General features: G+C 44.7%; 1 protein-coding gene across 1 annotated transcript in view; it reads right to left on the bottom strand.

Annotated features, from left to right (window-relative positions):
- PREP (prolyl endopeptidase) overlaps nucleotides 1–19,602 on the bottom strand; it is a 148,245-nt gene extending 128,643 nt beyond the window's left edge. Inside the window, exons 1-2 of the mRNA XM_024115546.3 lie at nucleotides 19,492–19,602; nucleotides 14,263–14,337 (exon numbers count right to left, since the gene is read on the bottom strand). Of these exons, the coding sequence (XP_023971314.1) occupies nucleotides 14,263–14,337; nucleotides 19,492–19,536 (120 nt within the window). The 5' untranslated portion in view covers nucleotides 19,537–19,602. The remainder of the gene's footprint in view (nucleotides 1–14,262; nucleotides 14,338–19,491) is intronic.
- Between the last annotated feature and the right edge of the window lie 7,737 nt (nucleotides 19,603–27,339).

Below are 27,339 nucleotides of genomic sequence, written 5' to 3'. Positions count from 1 at the left end.
GGGAGAAGGGTAAGCTGGGACGAAGTGAGAGAGCGGCATGGACGTATATACACTACCAAATGTAAAACAGATAGCTAGTAGGAAGCAGCCGCATAGCACAGGGAGATCAGCTCGGTGCTTTGTGACCACCTAGAGGGGTGGGATAGGGAGGGTAGGAGGGAGATGCAAGAGGGAGGGGATATGGGGATGTATGTATACATATAGCTGATTCACTTTGTTATACTGCAGAAACTAACACACCATTGTAAAGCAACTATACTCCAATAAAGATGTTTAAAAAAAAAGAATTAAAGTTCTTATAATGTGGTAAAAACACTTCGAGTTGACATCTGTTTCTTTTCGGTACCTTTAGGAAGCCCCACTGATAGACTGGGGGTGGAGTGGCTGAGGTGTGACCTCTGCTAGCCATCAGAGTTCCCCTCCCCGAGATCCAGGGATTGATCCAGAGCCAGGCAGGACATCCATGCAGGATGAGGCTCGAGGCTGATCTAAGGGCTTGTTTCATGACTCCCACACACATCGGGGCAGCTGACCTGATCTAGTCCACAGTACGGATTCAGGAGTGTACCTGGAACAGGCTCGGGGGACGGTGTTGGTGCCTGGGTGTGCCATATGCTGAAGGACAGCGCCCACACTGTGATTGACGAGGTACATCTGGCCCAGGGGAGGTGCTCTGTACCCAAATAAAAAGGCTGGGTCTGGAAAATGAGTTACAACTTCAGGAAGTTTGGGGTTTACCCTCTCTCTTGATCAGATTTTATCATTTCTGGGTGCCGGCAGCTTACCCTAAATGTCATAGATAATGTTAGCGATACCTCTGTCTAGGTTTTAACTATGCTAACTCCTTTCTACATTCTTCACATAAGTAAACCCCGTTCATTTGCATAAGCAGAGTCTTTCATCAATTCTTCTCTACATGTAACAGTCAATAAAGTAGCTATGAACCCAGGCTAAGTAACCAGAATCCTTTTTCGGGGACTGAGGTGAACACTGGAAGGAGAAGTTATCTTATGAGATTTGGGGGTTGTCAGGACTGTGTAAAACCTGAAGGGGCAAGGCCCATCTTTCCCTACCATGTGGGAGAGGCTGCTAGAAAACAAAACAATCAGAGAAAAGCAGATGACCTAAGAGACAAAGAGAGACAGGTTTCCAGAAATATCATGTGCAGTCTGGCTCAGGTTGTGCCTAAAGGCATGTACTGATCTTCAATTATGTGAGCCACTCAGCTCCTTTTTTTTTTAATGACCTAGAGCGAGCTGGCTTTCAGGTGCTGCTCGTCAAGAGTTCTGACTGATAACCGCTCTTCCAGGAGCCGCTCAGCTGGCCAAGCATGGGCAGGCTAGAAGAGGAGGAATCCACCGGAAGCTTGCCCAAGGACTGGATAGGGAAGCCTGGAAAAGGTGATCCACCAATGAGAAAGAGTGAAATTTAACTAAACATTCAAACCAAAAAGTTTTAAAGTAACAAAGAGAAATAAAAAGAAATTAATGAGCTAGAAAATTAAAGAGTACAACTTATAAGTCCTAGAACCATTTCTTTCTAAAAAGACAAACAGCAACCAAAAAACTCCCATGCATTCAACCAAAGTGCTGGCTAAACTCATCAAAAAGGGGAGAGAAGCTACAGATGCTGGAAATTTGAAATAATAAAGAAAAAGAGACAGGGACTTCCCTGGTGGCGCCGTGGTTAAGAATCCGCCTGCCAATGCAGGGGACACGGGTTTGATCTGTAAAACCTGAAGGGGCAAGGCCCATCTTTCCCTACCATGTGGGAGAGGCTGCTAGAAAACAAAACAATCAGAGAAAAGCAGATGACCTAAGAGACAAAGAGAGACAGGTTTCCAGAAATATCATGTGCAGTCTGGCTCAGGTTGTGCCTAAAGGCATGTACTGATCTTCAATTATGTGAGCCACTCAGCTCCTTTTTTTTTTAATGACCTAGAGCGAGCTGGCTTTCAGGTGCTGCTCGTCAAGAGTTCTGACTGATAACCGCTCTTCCAGGAGCCGCTCAGCTGGCCAAGCATGGGCAGGCTAGAAGAGGAGGAATCCACCGGAAGCTTGCCCAAGGACTGGATAGGGAAGCCTGGAAAAGGTGATCCACCAATGAGAAAGAGTGAAATTTAACTAAACATTCAAACCAAAAAGTTTTAAAGTAACAAAGAGAAATAAAAAGAAATTAATGAGCTAGAAAATTAAAGAGTACAACTTATAAGTCCTAGAACCATTTCTTTCTAAAAAGACAAACAGCAACCAAAAAACTCCCATGCATTCAACCAAAGTGCTGGCTAAACTCATCAAAAAGGGGAGAGAAGCTACAGATGCTGGAAATTTGAAATAATAAAGAAAAAGAGACAGGGACTTCCCTGGTGGCGCCGTGGTTAAGAATCCGCCTGCCAATGCAGGGGACACGGGTTTGATCCCTGGTCCGGGAAGATCCCACATGCCGCGGAGCAACTAAGCCCGTGTGCCACAACTACTGAGCCTGCGCTCTAGAGCCCACAAGCCACAACTACCAAGCCTGCGTGCCACAACTACCGAAGCCCACATGCCTAGAGCCCGTGCTCTGCAAAAGGAGAAGCCACCGCAATGAGAACCCTGCGCACCGCAACAAAGAGTACCCCCGCTCGCCACAACTAGAGAAAGCCCGCACGCATCAATAAAGAGCCAGCACAGCCAAAAAAAACCCCAAAAAACAAAGAGACACAAACAAGAAGAGTAAATCATTATAAGAACTATTTCACATAATCCCCTGCTAGTAAATTTTAAAATCTCAATGACATGGACAATTTTCTAGGAAATACAGATGACTAAAATTGATCCAAAAAGAAAGGAGATCTAAACGGAGCCCAAGAAATAATTGCAATAAAAGAATTTGTCCCAGATAGCTCTGAAGATGAGGCCTTTTAAATTATCAAGCAGATAGTTCCTGGGCTATTTAAACTCTTTAATAATAAATGCAATGGCAAGCATTTATTAAGCACTTACTTTTGTCAACCACTCTGCTCCACGGTTCAAAAACATTATCACTTAATTTTCCCCACAACCATACACAGTCGTTTTCTCCAGATTATAAATCAGAAAATTGAAGCTGAGGGGCTTCCCTGGTGGCACAGCGGTTAGGAGTCCGCCTGCCAATGCAGGGGACGTGGGTTCTAGCCCTGGTCCGGGAAGATCCCACATGCCACGGAGCAACTAAGCCTGTGCGCCACAACTACTGAGCCTGCGCTCTAGAGCCCGAGAACCACAACTACTGAAGCCCGCGCGACTAGAGCCCACGCTCCACAACAGGAGAGGCCACCGCAATGAGAAGCCCGCGCACCGCAACGAAGAGTAGCCCCCGCTGGATGCAACTAGAGAAAGCCCGCATGCAGCAATGAAGACCCGACAGAGCCAAAAATAAATTTAAAAAATTTTTTTTTTTAAAAATGAAGCTTTGAGAGGTTAATAAGCATGACCAATGTCACAACTCTGATAAAATTGTGGAGTTAAGATTCAAACCTGTCTTTCTACCTCTAAAGCTGTTCACTAAATGAATAGACACTATTGCTTTCCCATGAATAAACAGGTTCCAAGATCTCGAAGGGGTCTCATCAGCTGCTGCGGAGAACAGGGTAGAAAAAAAAATTCTGGAAGAAGGGAGACAAGTTAGGAAGCTACTGAATGCCTAGCTCAGTGGCAATGCATGCCTGAACCAGGCAGTGCCAGCAGGGATAAAAACAAGAAGGATATGAGATTTTACAGAGGCAGAAGTGGAGCTCCAGAAAATGGTGTGCGGAGAGCTGATCCAAATGGTCAGAGTGCCATCCAATGTTATACAGGAGAGACCCAGAAGTCTTTATTGTGACACATGCCTTGATTTCCCCCAATGAGAAAAATTAGAATCACAAACACTGTCCCTCTAATTTACAAAGATGCTATGAACAAGTGAGGCATCTATGAGAACCTTAACTCCCTGAAAGTGCCCTATATAAATCAAAGGTGTTATTATTGTTCTCTAATCATGTCTAAGCATTCTCTAGGGCAGTTTTCCCAAGCTTTCTGGATCTTAAGAATTACCTAGTGAGGTGCTTGGGAAATAGATTTCTACTCAAATCAGATGCTACAGAAGTAGAGCTTGGGCATGTCTATTTTTAACAAATACCCAGGGGATTTTTATGATTGTATGTTTTCCGCCTGGACATGGCAGCATGGGCTGGTGAATGGATTCCAGATACCTAAGAGAAAAGAAAGAGGCTCAGAAAAGTCAGTTATCTTTGTTCTTTAGCTGTTAGTTCTTTAATAACTGTTTTCCCAAAGATACCATGTCTGATATCAGCATTTCTCATAGAGGACATGTAGATTATTGGAACCAAAGCCGAGTAGCTGTCTACGGGGAAAATATTAACGTTAAACGTACACAAGCACCTTAAGAATTTCATCAATGGTTTGGGGTCTGCTTTTCTAAAATGGAACTTTCCCTGGTGGTGAACAAATGGGGCAAGACTCCCAGCCTCTACTCAAGATGTGGCTCAGCCTCCTTTTGGCACTGACCTCTAGCAGCTCAAAGGTTAAGTGGTTCACCCAGCTCCAACCTCTGGTCTCCTAGGCTGATGTGTGAGTCCAAGCCGGCATGGGCCACGTCTGTCTTGCTCATGACAACGCATCCTTCTCCTCACCCCCATTTAACCTAACGCTTGGTGCAGTGGGCACACCGGTAAACCCAGGACAGGGGAAGAAGGGGAGGGCATGAGCACATATGGAGAAGGAAGGGGAATGAAACCAGTGGACCTATGGCATTAGGGACAGCCAGCATCCATTCTCCTCCCCAGGGCTCTACCCTGCTTAGTGCGATACTAACTTCACATAGCTGTCCTGCCACTACAGAAGCCAAAGAGGGTTCCTAAGGCTTTTACCAAATCTTTTTTCATTGCCACAGTACAGCCAAGGAGTGAGCACACATCTGGAGCTTGGCCAATCAAAACTCCCTCTCCTGGGATGCAGTCACTTGAACAAGTGACAGAGGGCCAAATCACTGTAATCACTGATGCCATCAGCAGTGCTGGGTGAAAAGTGGAAATTCCCACCACGGAGTCCCACAACTGTCTGGTTCCTGCCTGCTCCAAGCCTGGCCCTCAGTGCATCCCAGGAGCTGGCCTCACATCCTTGCTATGAATTCCTTATTTGCCTAACATGGCCAGAATTCATTTCTACTGCTTGACTCAAAAACCTCATCACAGAAAGCAAGAGAAAGAAGATAGAAAAAGAGAAAGCACTGCTTAGAAAAGAGGATGACCCAGAACCAGCAAATTCTATCATACTTTTGACAATTACCCCATGCACAGATCAAAAGGATGTTGTTCCCTAAATACATATTTCAACTGTGGATTTATCAGACGTATGTTTGCGAACACACATAAGGCTAATAAACATTTCTGTAGGAGGTGGTGAGACCTTTAAGACTTGAGACGCCTTGCAGATTGAGACGATATGTGGTAACAGATTTACCTAGAGCATTTCCTGTTTCCACTAGAGGCGGAACAACATAGTAGTAATTCTCAATCCAGGTCCTTACATGAAACATTAATGAATGGATGGCAGGGTGTTTCACAGGCCAGCTTTGCCAATGGGTTCGGAAAACACCAATTAAAAGAGGCACTACCAAATAGCTTTAAGGTAATGTTTGGCCTAGTTCAGTCATCGTCCTTTAGAACAACTAAGCCACACTTAGATGCCACAGTTCCGCTGGCGGAGGTGTGGGGAAGTCAATGCTTAGAATTTAAGTATCTTTTTCCAAAAAACTAGAATTCAAAAGGAAAGTCTTGCTGCATTTTGTGGATGAAAATAAAAAGACAGAGGCGTCTTTAAAGTTCAACATTCTGAGTAAGAAAATAAGAGGACTAGAGTCTGAAGGTCTACATCTCAATACATTGAAGCAGCAGTGCCCAGGATGTATCATCTTTGTACAGAGCTCTGCTGTGTGGAGAAAATGAATTTTTACATGCATTTTCTCAGCTGGGTGTCATTAAAACCTTGGAGCTAGATGAACTGAGTGTGACTATATTCATTTCATAGATGAAGAAAAGGAATCCCAGGTAAGGTAGCTGGCTGTGCTCAAAAGGCCAAGAAAATGAAAGACCAAGGGCTATGACTTCTATTCCCATCTGGCAAATATTCTGTCTCTCCACCCTGCCTCCCAACAGAGGTGACATGGGAAACGCCTGGAAACTCACAGGATGAAGGAACTACTTAAAAAGAGGATATTCACAGTTTGTCCTAAAGTCTTCAAGAGAACACCGTAAACCAAAACCAAAATCTAAAGCCTCTTATGCTGTTAATCATATATCCAGTATTCCTCAGTTCCCAATCAGCTTCATCTGCTGTCTGTTGGCTTAGAGACATTGAACTGGCCCTTCATGTTAGTGGAAGTCCTGGGAGCAAGCTTCCACGGTTGCCTCTGCGGCCTGACAGCCTGAGGGGGAAATGCAAGTGGACAAAAGGATCGTGGCTCACCCAGCTCCCCACCAGTTCTTGCCCACGCTGGCTCTGCCCCACTTTAGGAAAGCACACCGCCCAGGGAGATCTAGGCCAGACTGATACCAGCACAGAGCAGCAACTCCTCACGCTACCTGCTTTTAGGGTTAACCTCAAAGAACAAAAACAAAAGCAAGCAAGCAAAGAAAAAAAAAAAAACCACATATTAGGAGAGGCAGAAAGGATCACAGGGAAAGGTGTTGACTGCCCTCGACTTTGTTCTCCACCGACCTCTGTGACATTAAAATACCTACACAGAAGTCCTAGGCTATTTAAATACCCTAGAGGTGATCAGAGGTCCTTTGAGATTTAAACCTTTCCTGCCAAGGAAGGGAACAGTGCGGGCAGAAAGCTGACGTTTCCAGCTTCTTTACCTGTAAGACTGAGGGGACTCTTCTGCTCATTACCTTCACAGCCCCTTCTCAGCAGGTGTAATGGGTGACCCCTAACTGCTCAGCCAAACGGGGTATGGGGAAAAAGACCTACGTTCTGTATTCCTTTGATCCTCTCTGAAACAAATGGTAATGTAAGTTTTTAGAAAGACTGAACATAAAAACAATTTTTTGTCTTTTGCTGGTTCCTACTAAGAGTTCTTCTCTCACGATCCACAAGGGATGGAGCTGTTGTTACTGTCATTTTGCCTGAGGCAGCTCTCAGAGAGGGAAAAATAAATTAGTCATTTGATACCTGCAGCTGGTATTCTACATTTGCTTACCTCCTGTACCAAAGCCCCAGGACAGAGCTCCTGTGGAAGCCAGACTTGACAACTAGTTCCAATGACAGCAGCTATCCCGTGAAAGGTGTAAACTCTTCCTTTCTGTATCTCCCCTTCACTAACTCAGCGACAAGTTCTGGAATATTCAACCAAGAGGCTGAAGCCACAGTAAAACGGAGTAAAATGGGGAGACTCTTCCAAAGGCTACAAGGACCTTGCTTCTCTCTGGACTTTAGGGCTGCAAAACCAAGCAGCAGATGCAGAGAATTTCTATCAGGAAGGGGAGCAGATGGTGCCACGTGGACTGACTGCACCACGATGGACGGGGAGGCCAGGGGAAAGAAATACACATTCGGTACTCTCAACAGGGACCCGACAGCAAGACGGCTGCTTCCGCAAACTGCAAGGGATTGAGAGGCAATGCAAAGCTGAGGGGGCACAGCAGTCCCGTTGCTGGTGACATAAAGGTCTCTACTATTCCCCAGAACGCGTGGTCCATCTGCACAGTGAAGAACACAGGACCACGGTAAGGTCACTGGATTTGGCAACTGGGGGCTGCTGCTGATCACGAAGAGAATGGTTTACATCGACGGGAGACAGGACAAAGGAAGAAGGGGTATCAGCTACATGGAAGGGCATGCAGAGTGGCTTATCGACAGGAAAAGAGGAGATGGCCCGTGATAGTATCTGAAATGAGATCTGAACAGGGCACACCCAAAGGGGCCAGGCCACCAACTGAGAGGAAGACAGAGACTGCAAAGAGCTAAGGCCGAGGGTGGGGTTTGGGGTTCACTTGTTTGTGTGCCACAGGAAACTTAGGAAGTTAAAGGTTAGGAAGTGAATCACAATGCACATTACTGTCAGTGGGTGGGGGAGGGGTGTCTTGCTGTTAGTGGTCTGGAGGCTCAAGCTACCTCGGTGTCAAAATATCGGGGTGCATCAAGGCTGCTACACACTTCCTTCCATGACCTGCAAAGGACAAGCTGGCAGAGCCTGCTGAACGGGAGGTATGGACTGACCACCTGTTGGGACCTGCCTATCTGTCTTCAAATCCTTTTTAATGACTGCAAACCTCCCTCTCTGCCATCTCACACTGAAAACTTTCAAGGTTACCCTGGTGTCCCACTTACCCCAGTGAGATTCCACTATGGTTCAGACACCTCAAGAGTATATCACACTTACGAGATGTCTAAAGGGCTTTTAACCCAGAGCCTTCCCTTTATCTTATTATTGTTTAGGCTGTATCTCCACACAGATGCTCCTAGAATTACACACATACTTTATAAAGTTGTAATCACTGGGAGCACTACAACCTTGCATCCTTCTCCCACTTCATATTCTACCATAAGCACTTTTTCACTTAGTAAGCGATCTTTACAGCCCAACTAAAATGTTGGCATTAGAGGCATGTACTATTTCGTTAAGCAGATCCACCAGCTTTGACTTAAACACTAAACTACTGTTGGAAATGGCGATTTCCAATTTTTCACTATTAAAAATAATGCCCCAAACTGGCCCTTTTCTAGATCTCCCCATTTCTGAAGTGACACTATTACTCTCCCAGTAGGCCTGAAAACTCTTCTTCCTTAATTAAGTATTTGCTTTTTGCTATCAGATGGGTTGATTTCTCATCATTGCTATTGGTTCTACATTTATTTGGTACATACTCACTTCACTGAACTCATTCATTCTAAAAAGTTTTCAGTTGTTTCCCTGAGGTTTTCTAGACACATAATCATAGAATCTATAATTAATGATAATTTTATTTTCACCTGTACAAATTTCAGTTCATGTTTTATTGTACTGGTCAAAGCTCTGCAAACATACAAAAATAGAAGTGACAGAGATATTCCAGCCTAGTGCTTAGGTTGTTTTGAATATTTATCTCATTAAGGTTATTTCTATTTTTAGCTTTGGATTTTCTTTAATTCTTAAAATATTAACTAGGTTAATTATATAATATAGGTTTACTTAACCTATGAATATAATAATATTAAATTGTTCTTGAATTCCTGTGACAAATTCTGCTATTTTTTTTTAGCCTGCTAACATTATTTATAGTCTTTACATCTATATTCACGAGAAAGGTTGGTCCATATCTTCACTGTCCAAAATGGTAGCCACTAGCCACATGTAGCAAATGAGCACCTGATTATGTGGCTGGTCTGAGTTGATATGTGCTATAAGTATAAAATATACACTGGATTTTGAAAACTTAGTTTAAAAAAAAAAGAATGTAAAATATCTTAATAGTATTTTATATTCATTACATGTTGAGATGTTAATATTTTGAGTATACTAGATTAAATTATTACAATTAATTTCATCTGTTTCTTTTTACTTACTGTGGCTACTAGAAAACTTTGAATTATCTACGTGACTTACATTATATGATCTATTGGGCAGTGCTGGAACACTGTTTCCTCTTTACAAAGGTTGAATTAACCTCAAAGAAACAACTGAGTTGTGTAGGATCTTCTACAAACTGGAACATTTGCTATAAAATAGGGATACGTGGGCCTTCACAGCTTGAAAGAATTCACCCAGATTCAAGTCCCCACCACCACTGTCTTTGAGAATTTTCTAAGTTACAAGTCTGCTCTGAGATTCTTTTATAAAGGATAAAGCCTCAAATGCCAGGAACTCTCAGAGTTGGATAACCCACATTAAATACTAGATTAAATCAAAGACTTACCGATAGCATTTCAGATCTTAGTATAAATGAGCTATCAATGTTCCTCACTTCCGGGCTGGTTTTTTATTGAAAATGTAACAAGCAGTCTTTCTTTGTTTTAGAGGTTACGTGAAGATTTTCCTCTTTACACCAAGGTATGGCTAATACACCTGTGTGTACATGCCTCTAACTGTGAGTAGAAAATGTTCCTGCTGTTCTTCTGAGTGTTAGAAAAACACACTCTGTCTTTTCAGTCTGAGACCGAAATTTCACTCATCAGATCTCAGATGACAACTAGCTCGCGTCAATAACGAGGTTGTTTAGGGGGGACTGGGAAAGGTGTGTATGGAGGATGCAGGGGGAAGGTACGAGCTGCACAGCCCTCTGACACCTGAGGTACACCGTCTGAACAGGTTAGTGTGGGAGGGGGGGTGGGGGGAAGCCGAGGGTACCTGCAGGAGGACATACAGATTCCCGTAGCAAGCACAGACATGAATATATTCCTATAAGCTTGCATTTCCAAAGCTATTACACCCAGAGTCTTTGATCTTTTATCATTTCTTTAATGTAAGGTTGATAACCATCTGGACTGCCCGGGTTCCACTCTTACTAGCTACGTGAACTTGGGACATGTTACTTAATCATTCTAACTCAATTTCTTCATCTTTGAAATGGGAAAAATAAAAAGGCCTATGTCAGAGCTTGAGAACTGAATGGGATAGGGTATGCAAAACTACCAGTGAAGTGCCCTGCATGTAGTAAACATCCAATACATGTATACCACGAAAATAACAGTGCATACATCAGTGTCATTAGCGTCTATCCAGTGTTGACTGCAAGATCACCAATTAGCAAAGTTTCATCCCTAGTAAGTGGCTTGCCAACCACAGGACCAGCCATCATCAATTAAGGAACAGCAAAGTATGCATCCATTAACACGTAAACAAAAACTGGGTCGTTCCAACATAGCTGCATCACTCAATCACCAACAAAGGCTGCAGGAATCCAGGTTGTACCCAATACCTCAGACAAAGTAATCGTCATAGAGACAGTCCTTTGGGACAGTTTTCCAGAGATGCACAGGAAGTTCATCTCCTTCCCTCCATTACAGGCTATGCAGCTGCCTGTGACTCTCCATTCCCAGGCTCAATCCCTGTCTCAGCTCAGCCCAAAGCTGGACGGTCAAGGTCATCTGTGGCAGAGTGGAGGCCAGGAGGCAGCCCACACCTGCTCCCTGCTCCTCCTATAGCCTCACCTGCGGAGCTAGAGCCTTTGCCTGCTCCTCAAGTGACCCATTTGTTTCTCACTTGGGGATGGCTACCCATCAACCTCTATAACCCACCGCTTCACCAAAGGAAAATGAAAACCCAAATACCAATCATTCTCACCCACGAGACCTCTGTCTTTCTTGAAGGGAATCAGGAAAGGGTGAGAATGAGGGAGTATAGATAGAAGTAAAAACCATCAGAAAATCTCAAAATGGTGGTGTGCTCACTTCAAGGGAAAGGATAGGGAAGAAGTTTTAAGAGTTTCTGCAGTGGGCAGAGGAGGAGAAAAACGCTAGCCAGGCAGAAAGGAAAGCAGGCAGGCCAGTGCTTCGGAAATGAAGAAGAAAGAGTTGATTCCTGCCTCTACTTTCTCCTCTTCCATGTATCATCGTGCCTGGCCAAGCCCTTCCCTCCACTCCGTTCCTGGGGAAGCTTTTCCCTAAGGACACGAAGGTGGTGGAGTCTGCAACCCCACTGACCAGGGAGTGTGAAAGGGTTGGGGATGGGGGATGGGCAAGGAGAGAATCCCCATTCCACTAGCCAGGTCCACACCAGAAGGGAATGCCTTCCTGGAAAATCTGAATTGCCTTGGAAATCTGAGTTCAGTTCTCCAGAGAACACTGGTACATACGGTGGCAAGGGACCATAAGATATAAGAGCAGCTAAGACATAGGCTTTTAGAAGCTGGCCTAGAAAACTACTCAGCATGCATTAACATTTTTTTTTTAATGGGAAATGTACTCTGGGATTCTAAAGAAGCTCAAATAAACTTCTGGAATGCTGAGCACATTAAAAATTGTATACATATTTTTACATACTAAGTTAGCACGGCTATAAATAAAAGAGTCAAGGAACTCGGAGTGGACTGGAGAAACACTATTCCCTCAACCAGGCAAACTTAACCACAGAGTATATGTAAATAATGAATCTCAAATGACAAGTCTTGGGCACTCCAAGGAGGAAAAAATATCCATGGGACATGGCACTTAGAGGTAAGCTTCGTTAACGAAATGAGACTTCTGCTCAAAATACTACGTTTCTCCAAAAGAATAGGAAAGCCTCATATTTTTAGACAGAGTAGAAAATTCTCCCCCCACCCCCTTATAAAATATAAGAAGATGCTCAGAATTCAGTTTACTTATAATTTTATTGTTGTTGCATTAAAATCAATAAGTAATCTATATGACCAGCATTCAGTTTTCAGGACCTGGTACTTCTTAAACGTATACGATTTTCTTTCCTTTGGAGAAAATGTATTAGGCAATTTTTTCCTTCACACGATTTTTCTGTAGGTTTTTCATTTTCCTTTGGTAAAATTCTGTTTTCCTTCTTTCAAATATTTTCATTTCAAATAGTTGGTTCACTAGTGTCCCTATAAACCATAAACATTATTCAAAACAGTCACGTGATCTTCTATGGGACTAAAAATGCTTTCACCTCTTTCCCATGAATCATTTCACAGACAGTGGTGGTACCAACGTGTCTATTCACCCTCTCACTGCAGACAACACAGGATGATACCAGAAGGGAAACGCCACGGTTATTGATGTCTAGGGTTTGGTCTGAGCTACGAAGGCCGCCTTATCTTTAATCATAAAACCCTAATTTACCTTTGTCTGCTCGCTGTCTGGGTCTTCAAGCCAAGCGTAAGGGTCACAAATTTTATTCCCATGATAATCCTGTACCTGCAAAAGACAAAATGTGGTATTAGATAACTAGTGTCTAATCCCAATTAAGTTACTACTTTCCGAATGTGGTAGAGAGATAGGGAAGGGGCAGTCAGAAACTGTCCAATTGGCTCACTGGCAACGTGTCTGCCCAAATTACCACATGAACCGAAGCTGGCAGGTTCTCAAAGGTGTCAAGCCACCCTTCATGAAAAGAACGTTTTAGCTGGAGAGGGAAGAAAGATGAAAGGTCAGAATAGGAACCGCTCCATCTGTACAACACAAAACAAAGGCCTGCCGCTGTGCTAAAGAAACTTGAAAACGTGTTGTCGGTAGCAAAGCACAGAATTACACAATGCAGGGGGGATGCCGGAAGGGCACGCTTGGGAGGGAGCCACCACACACGAGTGCATTGCCCTGTTCTTGCTAAGCTGACTGATGATTAGAAAATCTCCCTACAATGTACAATATGATCCGTTGTGCCTTTAAGTCTGAACTGCCAAAAAGCAAGTTAACTAACGTGCAATGATGCTAAGTGACGTCAGCTGAGAAAGCTGACTTACATGCCATAGAAGAACGTTTCTAAAACTGAAGCTTTTCTTCCGTTTAGTGCATTGTTATGAAATGCTTTCTTTCACTGTGTAGAAAAGGAGGCACAAAGGCATCACGCATAGGGACTACCCTGATATTTGATGAATAAAACTGCCGAGTGCAAGGAGGGCCTGACCGAGGGGACACGTTCAGGAGCACTCGCAGGAGCTGATCTTCAGAACCCCGCGGGAGCTTCCGAAAAACCAAATTCCTGGGCCTGCCCTCAGAGACTCACCGAGACCAGAAGAACGGCAGGGAGTCGCCACTCCCCAGGTGATGATGCCTAAAGAAACTATCCACAGGTAAATGTCGCTACAGAACCTCTCCATTTCATACCCACGTGATTAATCTAATCAAATGAAACCACATGGACAACGTCTCTCCAGTCAAGTCTCTCTCAACGACTCGATAACATTCTCATTCAGTTTTCAGGACCTGGTACTTCTTAAACGTATACGATTTTCTTTCCTTTGGAGAAAATGTATTAGGCAATTTTTTCCTTCACACGATTTTTCTGTAGGTTTTTCATTTTCCTTTGGTAAAATTCTGTTTTCCTTCTTTCAAATATTTTCATTTCAAATAGTTGGTTCACTAGTGTCCCTATAAACCATAAACATTATTCAAAACAGTCACGTGATCTTCTATGGGACTAAAAATGCTTTCACCTCTTTCCCATGAATCATTTCACAGACAGTGGTGGTACCAACGTGTCTATTCACCCTCTCACTGCAGACAACACAGGATGATACCAGAAGGGAAACGCCACGGTTATTGATGTCTAGGGTTTGGTCTGAGCTACGAAGGCCGCCTTATCTTTAATCATAAAACCCTAATTTACCTTTGTCTGCTCGCTGTCTGGGTCTTCAAGCCAAGCGTAAGGGTCACAAATTTTATTCCCATGATAATCCTGTACCTGCAAAAGACAAAATGTGGTATTAGATAACTAGTGTCTAATCCCAATTAAGTTACTACTTTCCGAATGTGGTAGAGAGATAGGGAAGGGGCAGTCAGAAACTGTCCAATTGGCTCACTGGCAACGTGTCTGCCCAAATTACCACATGAACCGAAGCTGGCAGGTTCTCAAAGGTGTCAAGCCACCCTTCATGAAAAGAACGTTTTAGCTGGAGAGGGAAGAAAGATGAAAGGTCAGAATAGGAACCGCTCCATCTGTACAACACAAAACAAAGGCCTGCCGCTGTGCTAAAGAAACTTGAAAACGTGTTGTCGGTAGCAAAGCACAGAATTACACAATGCAGGGGGGATGCCGGAAGGGCACGCTTGGGAGGGAGCCACCACACACGAGTGCATTGCCCTGTTCTTGCTAAGCTGACTGATGATTAGAAAATCTCCCTACAATGTACAATATGATCCGTTGTGCCTTTAAGTCTGAACTGCCAAAAAGCAAGTTAACTAACGTGCAATGATGCTAAGTGACGTCAGCTGAGAAAGCTGACTTACATGCCATAGAAGAACGTTTCTAAAACTGAAGCTTTTCTTCCGTTTAGTGCATTGTTATGAAATGCTTTCTTTCACTGTGTAGAAAAGGAGGCACAAAGGCATCACGCATAGGGACTACCCTGATATTTGATGAATAAAACTGCCGAGTGCAAGGAGGGCCTGACCGAGGGGACACGTTCAGGAGCACTCGCAGGAGCTGATCTTCAGAACCCCGCGGGAGCTTCCGAAAAACCAAATTCCTGGGCCTGCCCTCAGAGACTCACCGAGACCAGAAGAACGGCAGGGAGTCGCCACTCCCCAGGTGATGATGCCTAAAGAAACTATCCACAGGTAAATGTCGCTACAGAACCTCTCCATTTCATACCCACGTGATTAATCTAATCAAATGAAACCACATGGACAACGTCTCTCCAGTCAAGTCTCTCTCAACGACTCGATAACATTCTGGCTAAGGCTTCTTACATGAGGTTGTCCAGAAGACTACCAGTGCCTCCAATGAGTTTTGCATCTGTCTCCTTGTTTTGTTCTATAATACCAAAATGTAAGGGCTATTTCCGAAGGAAAGAGAACACTCTCTTGGAAAAGGAAAACCTGCTGTTTCTACTGCTGGTCAAAGTTTCAGCGTGGCTGCTGGCCAACTGAGAAGAATCTCCCCCAAGCCTCAAACCTCAGGCTTTCTGCAAGGGGTCAGCATCTGTCCTCATCTGGTGCCAGAGGAGAGCACCTGGGGAAATGCACACCTGGAAGAACGGGCAGTTCGGGTGGAACACAGGAACTGTTCTCAGCAAACAGTGACTGACAAGTGCAACTGACAAAATCAGATGAAAGCCTTCCTGATGAGTCTTCCTAAAATTACCAATTTTCAATCCTTACCAAAAGCCTCTCTAAATTTTAGCTGATTATCGTCACTGGAGAAAAGCTTTCTGTCTTTTCTTCTCACCTGCAAGTGTCTTACATTTTACACACCTTGGAATGGTTACAAAATATGCTTATAGTAACAACCATCTTTTCTCTGTCAATAAGGAATCAAAAAAATTTAAAGTTGTGAAAGATCTTCCAATCCAGTATTTTTAGGAGCGATGTCAGGCACACGATGGCAACACGCCCAGGGCCAAACCGAGTTCAGAATCAGCGCTGTGACTCCAAACAACCTGCCAACAGCTTTTCCCCAAATATTCCTTGGAGGGGACAGACCGGACACTTTAAAAATGTTCCTCGACTAGGATGCTACTAAAACTCAGACATATCCAAAGACTTCACTTTTCATAAAGAAGGGGAAAAGATTAACTGCAAGACATCTTAGTTTTATGGCTAAGTGAAGGTGTTGCCAAGTGCTAGACCCAAAGCAATGAACATTTGCTGAATATCCGTATTGCTGTGCCTGATGCTTTAAAGCAACCCTGTAAGAGAGCTGACGATATTCCTATTTTCCAGACTGCAGAATGCAATTCACAGAGACTGGAAGGCCACAGATTTACTGTGAGCTAAACACTGCGCCATAGCCATGTTATCTGATTTGGTCCTCACTGGGAGGTTATTACCAACTCATATTTTTCCAGATGAGGAAACTGAAGCTGGAGAGAATTCAAGCAATTGACAAGGGTCAGATTGTTAATAAGTGGGAGGGAGGACTGTGACCCACCTTGAGCCGACCTCAAAGCCTGTGGACTCAGCCTTTGGCTAATGAAGCAGGCCAGTTCTGAACTGGCAGGTGCACAGCTGGACCTTGACTCAGAACCCAGTGTATCCTACACTGGACTGCCTCCTGAATGGTGTTTACCTCTGAGCAAACAGCCCCATCGCCATCTAAAGCAGACTGAAGTTAGTTATCAAGCAGACATTTTTAACCAGGACAAGAAACTGATTCTCTCCAGGAGAATCCCAGGAGCCAAGTGCCCTCCCCCGATCCGGCCCGCTCCCTACATTTTTTTTTTTTTTTTTTTTTACAAGACGACACCCTACAAATGGGGTGATCTCATAGCTGCAACCCCTGCACTCAAGTTGTGCAGTATCTGATTCTCCCATCTGATTTAAGTTTGCAAACCATGCCTTATTTTCCCGAGAGGCTTTAAAAATAGAGTCCTGATAAGACACTGTTACTGTTCAATATTTCACTTGTATTGTTCAACAGCTCACCTGCTGCCTTCAGGATGAAGTGCAGACTTGTACACACAGCACACAGAGCCCATCAAACCTGGCCCCATTTTCTTTTTTTTCCCTTTCCAGCCCCCTTCCAAGCTCATCCACCCACGGATATTCTGGTCACAATGGCCTTCCTGCCATCCTAAAACAAATGCAATTCCATGACTGTACAGCCCTATATAACGATGACTTTAAGTCACACGCCAGGAACGTCCTTTCTACCTTAACCAACTGGCCGACTTCCAGGCTCAAGTCACATACTGTCTCTTCCTACTGATGGAAATTAATCTCATCCTCCTCTGTGTTCTCCACTCAGCCTAACATTCTTCTAACTGCTGTAGAAGGCCCAAATTCCCTGAGGGCAACACTCTCAGGGGACGGGCAACGGCATTACAGTGGAATGGCACGGTTTCCAAAACTCTGCTCACTAAAGCAGAAATCCACCACAAAGGGTTGCATGCTCCAACCCCACAGTTCAGCAGGAGACTGTGCAGTATGTAGCTGGAAGATGCTCAAGGGAGAGAGACAGAGAGCTACAGCAATCTCTAGCACCTGCTGGAGAGAAACGAACCCATCCTAGAAAGCAAGGCTACAATTAGAGCAAATGCATAGGTCAAGCCCAGGGTTAGTAATCAGGACTCTGTCACAGGAAAAAGATACTCCATGCAGGCTATCAGGGCTGGGATAAATACACTGGGATCCACAGAGCAGGGTCCAGGCTGGACCAGAACCACATTTCCTTGGCCTTGAGGTTGATCATGAGTTCTCTGATGAAAAGGAACTGGAGAGTATTAAAATCCATGGTATACTCTTTCAAGTTAATTGTTCATAAGCTTTCTGATGTCTTCAAAAAATCCTCACTTAACCCTTTCAAGAACTGTAAAACACAGATAAGTGAACTGTAGGATTCTGGTAACCCGAAAAGGGAAAAACTAAGCAAGAAGCAACCCCGCCTTTAAAAATAAAACAAATCTAAAACAGCACTTATCAAACCACATAATAGTTCTTTATAATTTTATCTCTCCTGAAAACTCAGAGATCCTCAAGAACCAAACTGAGATACTCATGTCTTCCCATTACTAAAGTCTGTTACAGTGCAGGGCTGGACCATCGTGTGAATGAAGGAATGATGATATTCTTACTACAGCAGCAAGTGAGCGCTGTGATTAGCCAAGCCGGCCCTAATAGCTCATATATGGGAGAGAAGGCCTGTAACAGGTAAGTGATCTGCCAAAGAGCATCCAGCGAGTGAGTCACAAAACCAGAACTAGCGCTCAGGTCTTCTTACTTGGTCTCTCCTCTTTTCCATTCCGGCTGGGTCACTTTACTCCCAGACACAAAGGAAACAACTCTCTGAACCACAGGGATAGAGCTTCTTGGGATGTCAGAGTAAATTTAATAAGCAAGCAGATGAACAGGCTGAGAAAACATGGTTACCAGCTGACCACAGGTCAAAGAAACCATGGATGCATCAGTGCCACTTGGAAGTCTTAATTTAAAAACAATATGTCCTTTACTCTAAAGCCCCAGTACCCTTTACCCCCAAATGAGACTGCTTTAAAGAACTGACTTTCTGGCATAAATCGGGTCAAAAGCAAATAGAAAAAACCTAGAACTGTATCGTACAAAAATCTTTTTTATTTGGATTCCATTTTAAGTCATCTGAAGAATTTGGCTATTCCTACCAGAATCATGCCCACAACATTTGGATTTACTCCAGTTCTTAAGATGCCAAACTAATTTTTACACACACAGAAAGCGTTTGCCCAGAATTCCACCCTGGGGACCTCAACAGTGACCCTGAGGTCATCTACAGCTGAGGGAAACGGTGGCTAACCCCTGCACTAGGCAAAACTTCATTCTTTAAAAGGCCATCCTCTCCCCTTCTAAGACCTCGTCTCGCCCCCACCAACTCCTGTTCTAGTTTAGGAACACTCGGATCAACACTGCCACAGCTCGGGGCCCTGCTCCACCTTCCCCAGGACTCTACCTCGGCCCTGCATCCCCAGCGCCCGTCGCCCAGCGCTCGGCCAAGGGCAGGGGAAGCGCTCGATACACGTTTTAAAATCGAATGAATGAACTTCAACTCTTAAGTATTTTTAACTTGTGAGTTAAAAAAGTTTGCTTTTGTTTTATAATTGGACATCACCTACACGTACACACACTTTTTCCTACCACCATATTTAAGCCAGAGCCTCCTCCAGTCAAAAAGCAGTGACACGCTCTGTCTTCCCACTCCCTTAAGATGCCCATTCCCACCTGGGCGTCTGCCCTTGACCCCGCTGATCTTAGGAAGCGGCCCAGCGGCGGCTGACCACCGACTCCGCCGCCAGCAGGCGGAGGGTGACCGCCACCAGGGCCCCCACGGCTAGGGAGGAGCCCGGCGCCCCCCGCCCGGCCTTGCAAACAAAGGCCGAGGGGGAGGGGAGGGCAGGAGGGGAGGGCAGGGGGCGGCGGGGGTACTCACAGCGGTCTCATCGCGGTACACGTCGGGGTACTGGAAGGACAGCATGGCCGGGGGCGCGGGGGCGGCGCGGGCTCCGGAGCGGTCGCGAGGGGGCCGGGCGGGCCGCGGGGCGAGGCGGGGGCGCGGGCCGGGCGGCGGCGGCGGCGGCGGGCAGCTCTCGGCCGGGACTCACGACCGGACCTGCAGCGCGGCGGCGAGGACGTGCGGGAAGCAGGAAGGAGCTGTCGGCGAGGCCGGCAGCCCCTCCCCGGCGGGCGGGCCCAGCGGCTGCGGCGGCGACAAGAGGAAGGGGGCGGTGCCGTGCGTGAGCCAGGCCGGGCGCACAGCTCCCTCTGCAGGAGCGCTGGCCGCGCCCGCGTCGCCCGGGCCCAAGGACTACTGTGCTCGGCGCACCCACGCCGGGACCACCGCCCTGGGCATCCCCGCCACACCCACCATGCCACGGAACTGGCCACACGCCCGACACGCCGGCCCCGGCCACCGCGCCGGGCACACGTGCGGTCACGCCGGCGGGGCCACCACGCCTCCTGCCCCCTCCCGCCCTCCCCGAAGTCCCCCCGCTGGCCGCTTCGCCATTGCCGCGCTCGCAGGGCCTCCCTCGAGCAGAATGAACCGCAGGGTTTGCGTATTCGATTCCCCCATCTTCCTGTTCCCGGGCTGGGTAGGGGAGGCGAGGAGAGACCGGGCCTCTCCCCAGACTTGAGAGCGAAGGGCTTGAGGTGACCTAATTTACACTGCCTGTGACCCTGGACTTGGGAGGGAAGGAATAATGGATCACGAGGACCATAAAGGAAACACACCTCTTTTCTCAACCCCCCTGGTGGGCGCTGTGTGGTTGGGCGGCTGGATTATTTAGGTGCGATGAGATGTGAGTAGGACAATGGATGAGCCCTTGAGATTTACTAGCTGAGAGGGGACCAAGGTGGGAGGACTGGAAATCACCTAGGGTCTTTTGTTCATCCTGCCGGTTCCTTTACCGGCATCTCCTTTCTGCCAGTGTGTTTTTTATTGAGCATCTTTTATTGGGGGGGGGGGTGCGGGGAGGTATTAGATGCTTGACCTCAAACCCATGAAATTTTTTTTTTTTTTTTTTTTTCGGTACGCGGGCCTCTCAGTGTTGTGGCCTCTCCCGTTGCGGAGCACAGGCTCCGGACGCGCAGGCTCAGCAGCCCAGCCGCTCCGCGGCATGTGGGATCTTCCCGGACAGGGGCACGAATCCGTGTCCCCTGCATCGGCAGGCGGACTCTCCACCACTGCGCCACCAGGGAAGCCCTGAAATTTTAATAGTTATATTTATTCATCCTCAGGCTAGTGATAACATGTTCTGGCCTTGCTTTCCGGACCATCAGGAAGAAGCTTTATAGTCCCAGTTATCAGAGCTATGGTGTGTGCCTGTGTTTTGTACTTCTGGCTTCTTAAAAGTCCTGGGAGGAGGGCATGGGTGTGACCAGAAAGTCCTTCACGTCCTGAATTCCAGGTGGGCACGGTAACTATTGTAAACTTGTGTCTTCTGTTTCATTTTTATTACCATCCCAATTCCGTGCCTCACCCACAGTTCAGTGTTTCTGTTAGTGGTGGGATGTTTGATAATCATGTTCTGCATCTGTTTCCAGACCCATCCTCCTTGGGCAACCTGAGAGTCCTCAGTTCTGGGGGAGCTCACACTACTGATGCCAACTTTGTACAAACAAAGGCTTGGCACTCTGCAGGCCAGCCACCACCTCCTGCCTTGCCTGCCTGTCACCTGGCCCAGGGGCTGCCAGGCAGTACCTTATGCTTCTGCCACTTGTGGTTTTTTAAGGGCAACCTAGGAACACCTGTCCCAGCAGATTCCCTAACAACAACAACGACAATAGTTAATGCTTATTAACTGCTTCTTATATGCCAGGAAATTACCTTATTTAAACTTTATGAGATAAGAACTAATAATATCCCAATTTTGCAGTTGAGGAAAATGGGCTGTCTTTAGCCCGGGACTTCACAAATAATGGAAAAAAAAAAAAAGATTCAAGATTCCCAGATCACTCTGATGCCAGCACTCATTCTTAACCACTCTGATGGTCTCCTTCTTCACAAATAAGTAGCATTCTGTGGTCTAACGCACACCTGTTAATAGGTGGAACTTCCCTAGGACTTCATTTTATCAGGACCTGAGGTAGAAATCACAGGAATTGTGGTACCCAAAGGACAAATCACAACTCAAGTAACATCCTCTGTTTCCCTCCAGGCAGTTACCCTGGTGCCCAGCTCCTCTGGTGCCTGAAAGCCAAAGGTTTGTACGTGGCCCAGGCAGTGCAGTGAGCTGCCAGCCATAGATAGTCTGCACCTGCAGTGAGGTGGCAAGGAGAGGAAGACTGGATAGAACTATCCCCCTCCTGCTGGCCTGGCTGATCGTGCACTACCTACATTTGCCATATACTTGATATGTGTTGTCTGCTTTGATGAGGAAAAGGAATCTCAGTAGCTTTAAAGGAAAGCTAAGACAGAGCCAAGATTCAAATTCAAATCCGTCACTTGACTGCAAAGTCCCTGCTCTACCTTGACCATAGAAAATGGAGAGAAGGGAAGTATTTGGGCCATCTCAGAAATGGAAGTGCTACCTCCAGAATAAACCTCAGAGTGCCGTTTGACATCCGTCACTGCACACCATTTGCAGGGGAATTACAGAATTCACACTGTGACAACTCATGCTCTAACCTAGAACAACTCATTCCCATAGCACAAGGCCTTTTGGGGATGGGGACTAGCAGAGATACAGAAAGACCTCCAGGGAAGCCGGCAGCCCCTCCTCTAGTGCCTGACCTCAAACTTTGCACCACACTCAGTTAACCAGTCACCCTCCTAAGGAGGCAGGCTAGTGATCATTTACTGCTGCTTGGCTATCTCAACCCCACCCCAAGTTCTTGTCAAAGTATTCCTCCCCACCAACCAGAGTTGATTTCTGGTAAATGCACAAGGATGTTTAGTCAATGGGGTAAGTGTAGACTGAAATCCACCTCACCCTCCACTTGCCACTCTGCGTACACGGGCTGCATTCACCTGGAGGAAGGGCTGTCTTTACCATCTCATAAAGGTCTGCCAGCAAGGGGCTGCGTCTGCCCCGGGGGAAGCCTATTTCTCTGATTCATACCAAGAGTGCCGTCTTGTTAGCTAGCACCCCTTAAAGCCTGATACCTTGTGTGCTTGCCCCGATGAGCCATCCTTTAATTTGACTTCTGGTTTCCAGGTAACTAGCTAATTACCCCGACTGATTGGTGGAGTGCAGTCATTTACGACTGCTTTCCCCAAAGATTTATATTACGTTTTCCAGTGTGACTCAATGGAAGTTCGTGTATATTCCTATATGCAAAGCATCATGCAGTGTGAAATAGCACCTGGAATATGAAAGAGGTTCTCTTCTTGGCCCTGCTGCTAACTGTTTCACTGGCTTTGAATGAGTCCTTATATCATCACTGTTTTTAATCTACAACAGGAGAGAATTGGATCAGGTGGTTTCAAAGAATTCTAAGATTCTTTCGTTCTAATTAAGAACTCAAATGAAGATGTAGGAGCCTCACAACTAACTCAGGAATTAAGAATGAAGTTGCCCTGGGGGAGTGCTGGCCATACCTTGTGGACAGATGAAGGTAACTGTCTATCTACTGAAAGGGCTTTCTCTGTAGTTTTCTTCTGTTTTCAAACCATCCACAACTGCAGATTTGGCTCAGAGGCCATTGCTGGGCCTGCAGTTCTTACTAAATTCATAGATCTGATCTTTGTAGGAACTGTAGCTGTTCCCTTCTAATACTCTTCTCTCAATATAGCCATGTGGTTAAAAGGTTATGTGAGGTGTCTGGAATTACAGCTGTGAAGTCTCCACTCCCTCCTCCCCTTCTCAACTTAATGCCTAACTGAATTAAATACCAGAATGACAAGAGAGGGCTGAATTAAATCCAGATAAAATTGGGCAGAGAACGTGGATCAGGAATGAATCTGGAGTATTTTTCCACTTCAGCTTATGGAACTTATTTATACCATTTCTAATGAGGTTCCCAAGTTAGGTGTGTTTCCAAATCAGAAGAGAGAAATCTGTTTTCCTGTTCTGTTATTAGGAGAAAAATCAGGTGTGGCCCCTACATGTAAAATGAACTTGTTTCATTTAAGCAAAGAAAGATGATCTATTCATCTGTTTTAAATTTAGAACTTAATACCTTTCAGCAAATACAACATGCAATACAAAAATGTGTCTGTTCAAAATTCTTGGCTATAAAAGTAGAGATAGGAGATTAGGAAAGAACAGAGAGGAAAAGAAAATGAGATAGACAAAGCAAGATGGAGAGACAGCATCCCAGATATGATATGAAGGTAAAAATAAGCACAAAAAGATAATATGGAGACACAATAAACACAGGACAACACATGCAGAAAACCAGAGCTGGACACACGGAGAGAGAGCCTTCCACAGAACAACACCTCATTATATGACATTTAGAATATTAATGTTAAAAATTTTAAGTTCTTTTGGAACTTTTACAACTCTGGGTAGTAATGATGGACCTGTTGGTGTTTTTCCTCATTAATCGACACTAAGCAGTGTATCTAACCTGTGCACTAGAGGTTCTCCATCCTGTTCAGTACCTCTGAGTCTCTCTGGGCTTACTGAGTAGCAACCAGATGGTTTTTCCATATACTACTGCTTCTCTCATGCAGTTCTTACAGGTATCATCTTGAATTAGCTAATTCTGAAGAATTAAATCTACATTCAAGTTCACTGTGCTGGTCTTCCTTGACATTTATAGTTTAACCATTTCAGTGTATGCCGCAGCATAGTATTATGGCCTCTAATATATAATTAGCACTGGAAAACATTGGTCTTCAGCCCATTACTCTCTGCACCTCTGGAGATTCAGGGTAGGGTCCTATAAAACTGGAAGAGTTTGGTGCCCAGCTGGTTTAGAGGTTGCCTCATTCCCTAGGGCAATCTAAGTTCTTGAAGCCCTGTCTTGCTGATAGCTCATGTTCCATTAAAAGGTAGCTGACAGATTTCCCGACTGTATACTGGCCTTACCATTTCCCTCCTTATTTGTGGGGGAACGGGGAAAGAAAATCTCTTTATTGTCTTTATAAAAGTACTACATGGAGACTTCTAGTTTGGGCGATAGGGTACACTAGATAGTTCCTGCTAAAGAAAGGATTGTTAATGCATCTCCAGGCTCCCAGGGACACCTTGCTCACTCCAAACAGACTGGCCATTAAAAAAATATGAGCAAAAACAGGAGAGTGTGAAGCAGTAGAGTCACCAGGATAAAGAATTCCGAGGGGCATCATTTGCACTACATTCTATGTACACGTTACTCTCTGGAATTGTGCAATTTAGTTTCCATGTACAGACTCCAGAAGGATTGCCCTCAAACAAATGACTATCTGAGTTGTCTGTTAAAAGGGGTCATCTTTGAAGGAAGGCATCCTAACGTAGGCCCAGAGGTTTTCTACTCAATAACTCAACCACGATTTAACTCACAATCACAGATCATGCAAGGAAACGATATTGGCTTTAGACTGTTAGCATTCAGCAACATTTTCACATTCCTTTGAAATCCTTTGCATTGCTATAGGCTGTGAACCTGAAAACTGCATTTACTACATGCCCTCATCAGGTGGTTTCTGGCTAGGTTCTATCAATGGAAGAAAACAGAGATGAGAAGGGGTAGGTGGAGAGACACCACTTTTCTCTTTTCTCTTAGGTGCTGGTAATGGCAGGCACCTGCAGGTGACTGCAGGTTGCTGGAGCTGCAGCATAGTTGGATCTGTGGTAGGGAACCTTCAGCGCCTAAGGGGTCAGCAGCAAATTCGTTAATATCAAAGGCACTGTGGACTCCCAGGCTCTTGCAGCATCCGTGGGAGTACAGGCTGTGGCTTCCTGTGGAGAAGTGGCAGTAACCAGTGTCGGTGCGGTTGGTGTAGCACCACGGGGTCTGCATGACACCACTTCACCCTTTGCTCCCCCAACCTTAGGAGAAAGAGTGGCTTGTGACAGTTATTAATCTCCAGGTAACATCACCTTTCCTTTTTCAATTCTCCAGGCCTAGCCTACTTGTATAACAAATTACTTGTATTAAATTCCCCATTGGGGGCTTCCCTGGTGGCGCAGTGGTTGCGTGTCCGCCTGCCGATGCAGGTGAACCGGGTTCGCGCCCCGGCCTGGGAGGATCCCACATGCCGCGGAGCGGCGTCCGGAGCCTGTGCTCCGCAACGGGAGAGGCCACAACAGAGGGAGGCCCGCATACCACAAAAAAAAAAAAAAAAAAAAAAAAAAAAAAATCCCCATTGGAATTATATAGCACGATTATTTTTTTTCTATCTAGACATTTTTTAAACCATAAATAAGAGTAAGAACAAGTAACAAGCAACATGTTTAGACTCTCTGAGGGTTTTAGGTATTGGAAAGATCAAATACATAATATAGAATGCCAAGATATGAAATGTTTCAAGAAAAAAATGTCATCCCCTGAATAGTAAGTTGTAAGAAAGTATTAAAATGACCAACTGGATTTGGAAAAAACAAAATATAGCTTTTAGAAATGAAAAATAAGTTGGTGACATAAAAAAGTCATGGATAGATTAAATATCAAATTAGAAAGTTAATTGGTGAACTGAAAGGTAGCTCAGAGGAAATGACACTAAATGCAATACAGAGAGACAAAGAGATGGAAAATATGAAAGAAAAGGACAAGTATTAAATATGATAGAAAGTAGAAAAACCATTTGATCATCTCTATATGTTAAGAGAACAAAATTCCATACTCATTCATGAATAAAATCTCAAGGAAAAGTAGGAATAGAAGAGAATGGCCTTAACCTGATTTAGGTAACTATAAAAAACAAAAAGATCAAAAAACCTAACCCCTAAAACTAAAATCATTTAAAATATGGAAACATTAGAAGTATTCCATGTATAATCTCAAAAGAAGAATAAGCATGCTGCAATACCCACTTCTACTCTACATTGCACTGAAGGATTAGAAAAGAGAAACTAAAGCTGTCATTATCTTTATACGGTATAATTGTTTACTTAGAGAACAAAAATACTGCCAAAAAATTATTCAAAATAAGAGAGTGGCTCACTGTGGCTGGATATATGATCAATGTGCTAATGTCAACTGTGTTTTTAGGTACATGGACAAACAAATAGAAAAATTAATTTTAGAAAGACCCACTTAGCAACAGAAAGTATAAAGGAGCCGGGAATAAATCTGAAAAATGATGTGCAAGATCGGACCATAGAGAAACAGAATACCTTCTTAAAAGACATGAAAGAAAACCTAAATAAGTGGAGAAATAGCCCATGTTCATGGCTTGCTATATTTAATATTGAAAAGATGTCACTTGTCCACAAGTTGATTTGTAGATACAATGCAACCGTAGTTAAAATCTCAATACTCCTACTTATTTTTTTTTTTGGTGGAACTCGACAAGCTGATTCTATAATTTATACAGAAAAGTAAAAGTGTAAGAACAGTCAAAACACTTTTGAGGAAGGAAGGGAAGCTTTTCCTATCAAGAATTAATATAAAGCTACGATAATTGAGATAGGATGCTATATGAACAGGGATAGAAAAATGGAATAGGCTAGAATAGCCACAAACAATCGCACAAATACAGGGAAATTTGATATGTGACCCTGGTGCTATTGTATATTGAATGGAGGAACCACAGATGATCCTTGAACAACATGGGTGTGAACTACACTAGTCCACTTATATGTGAATATTTTTCAATAAATATATTGGAAAATTTTTTGGAGATTTGTGCTAATTTAAAAAAACAGATGAACCAAGTAGCCTAAAAATATCAAAAAAATTAAGAAAA

Source organism: Physeter macrocephalus, chromosome 10 (genome assembly GCF_002837175.3).
Source record: "Physeter macrocephalus isolate SW-GA chromosome 10, ASM283717v5, whole genome shotgun sequence".
NCBI lineage: Eukaryota > Metazoa > Chordata > Mammalia > Artiodactyla > Physeteridae > Physeter > Physeter macrocephalus.
Note: the sequence above shows the minus strand (reverse complement) of the source record. Positions and strands in the feature narration are given on the sequence as shown.